We start from the raw sequence: 1212 nt of genomic DNA, 5'->3' as shown, positions 1-1212 counted from the left end.
AGAGTAAGAAAAGCCGAGGTTCAAAAACAAATAGAAGAATTTATCAAATTTAAGTACCCTCCACTACAATACCACCCTTTAGCTCTACCCAAACCCCGAGGTATAGACTTAGATACCCAAACCTCAGATATTCTAGAAGCCACCCTAAAGGCCCTCAATGTCTCCAACCCGAAACTGGCAGAGAATTGTTGGCTATGCATGACGCTTGGTACACCTATGCCCCTCGCCATCCCAGCTAACGTTACCAGCCTCCTATCAGAAAATAATTGTAGTATTAGTCTTCCTTTTAGGATTCAACCTTTAAGATTTAACTCAACAATATGCCTAGAAAGCCCTCCTCAGAATAATAGTTATGATGTAGATGTGGGATTTATTACCTTTTCAAACTGCTCTTTTACCATTAGTAAAACTTCATCCCTCTGCCCCGCTCCTGGACAAGTTTTTATATGTGGAGGAAACATGGCCTTCACGGCCTTGCCTATCAATTGGACCGGGCTATGTATACAAGCTATCCTCCTCCCTGATATTGACATTGTCCCAGGAGATGAGCCCGTCCCCCTGCCCTGCCTTGAGTATATTAGCGGCCGCAGTAAGCGCGCGGTTCAGTTCATCCCCCTACTCATAGGTCTAGGAGTCACAGGAGCCGTGGCCACCGGCTCAGCAGGTCTAGGAGTAGTGGTCAACTCATATGTTAAACTTTCTAATCAGCTGATTGATGATGTTCAAGCCCTTTCCGGAACCATCAATGACCTTCAGGATCAAATAGACTCCCTAGCGGAGGTTGTCTTACAGAATAGAAGAGGCTTAGACTTACTCACAGCAGAACAGGGAGGGATATGCTTAGCCCTACAGGAACGTTGCTGTTTCTACGCCAACAAGTTTGGAATCGTCCGAGACAAAATCAAGAAACTATAGGAAGACCTGATAAAGCGGCGGAAAGAACTGTTCGAGAACCCTCTCTGGAGCAGACTAAACGGACTTCTCCCCTACCTTCTCCCCATCCATAGGTTTCTTATTAGTCTTATCCTTTGGCCCCTGGGCTTTTCGGAGGTTGACAGATTTTGTAAAACAACATATTGACAGCATCTTGGCCAAACCCATCCAGGTACATTACCACCATTTAGCCGTAGCTAACCATGAGCAAGATTATGAACTTTACCATCGCTCCCTCCCTGCGGGGACAGCATGATGACCAGAGGAATGCTTACCTAC

General features: G+C 45.9%; 1 protein-coding gene across 1 annotated transcript; it reads left to right on the top strand.

Moving 5' to 3' along the window:
• Nucleotides 1-264: 264 nt before the first annotated feature.
• LOC123652416 (syncytin-2-like) lies at nt 265-993 on the top strand. Its single transcript, XM_045582226.1, has one exon. It carries the CDS (start codon nt 460-462, stop codon nt 913-915), a length of 456 nt encoding a protein of 151 aa, XP_045438182.1. The 5' UTR covers nt 265-459; the 3' UTR covers nt 916-993.
• The last annotated feature ends 219 nt before the right edge of the window (nt 994-1212 follow it).

This window comes from Pipistrellus kuhlii, unplaced genomic scaffold, assembly GCF_014108245.1.
Source record: "Pipistrellus kuhlii isolate mPipKuh1 unplaced genomic scaffold, mPipKuh1.p scaffold_m20_p_15, whole genome shotgun sequence".
Lineage (NCBI taxonomy): Eukaryota > Metazoa > Chordata > Mammalia > Chiroptera > Vespertilionidae > Pipistrellus > Pipistrellus kuhlii.
This window is presented reverse-complemented; position numbering and strand designations above follow the sequence as displayed.

Excerpts from the sequence above, each read along its gene's own strand:
- LOC123652416 (XM_045582226.1), top strand. The coding sequence starts at position 460 with ATGGCCTTCACGGCCTTGCCTATCAATTGGACCGGGCTATGTATACAA.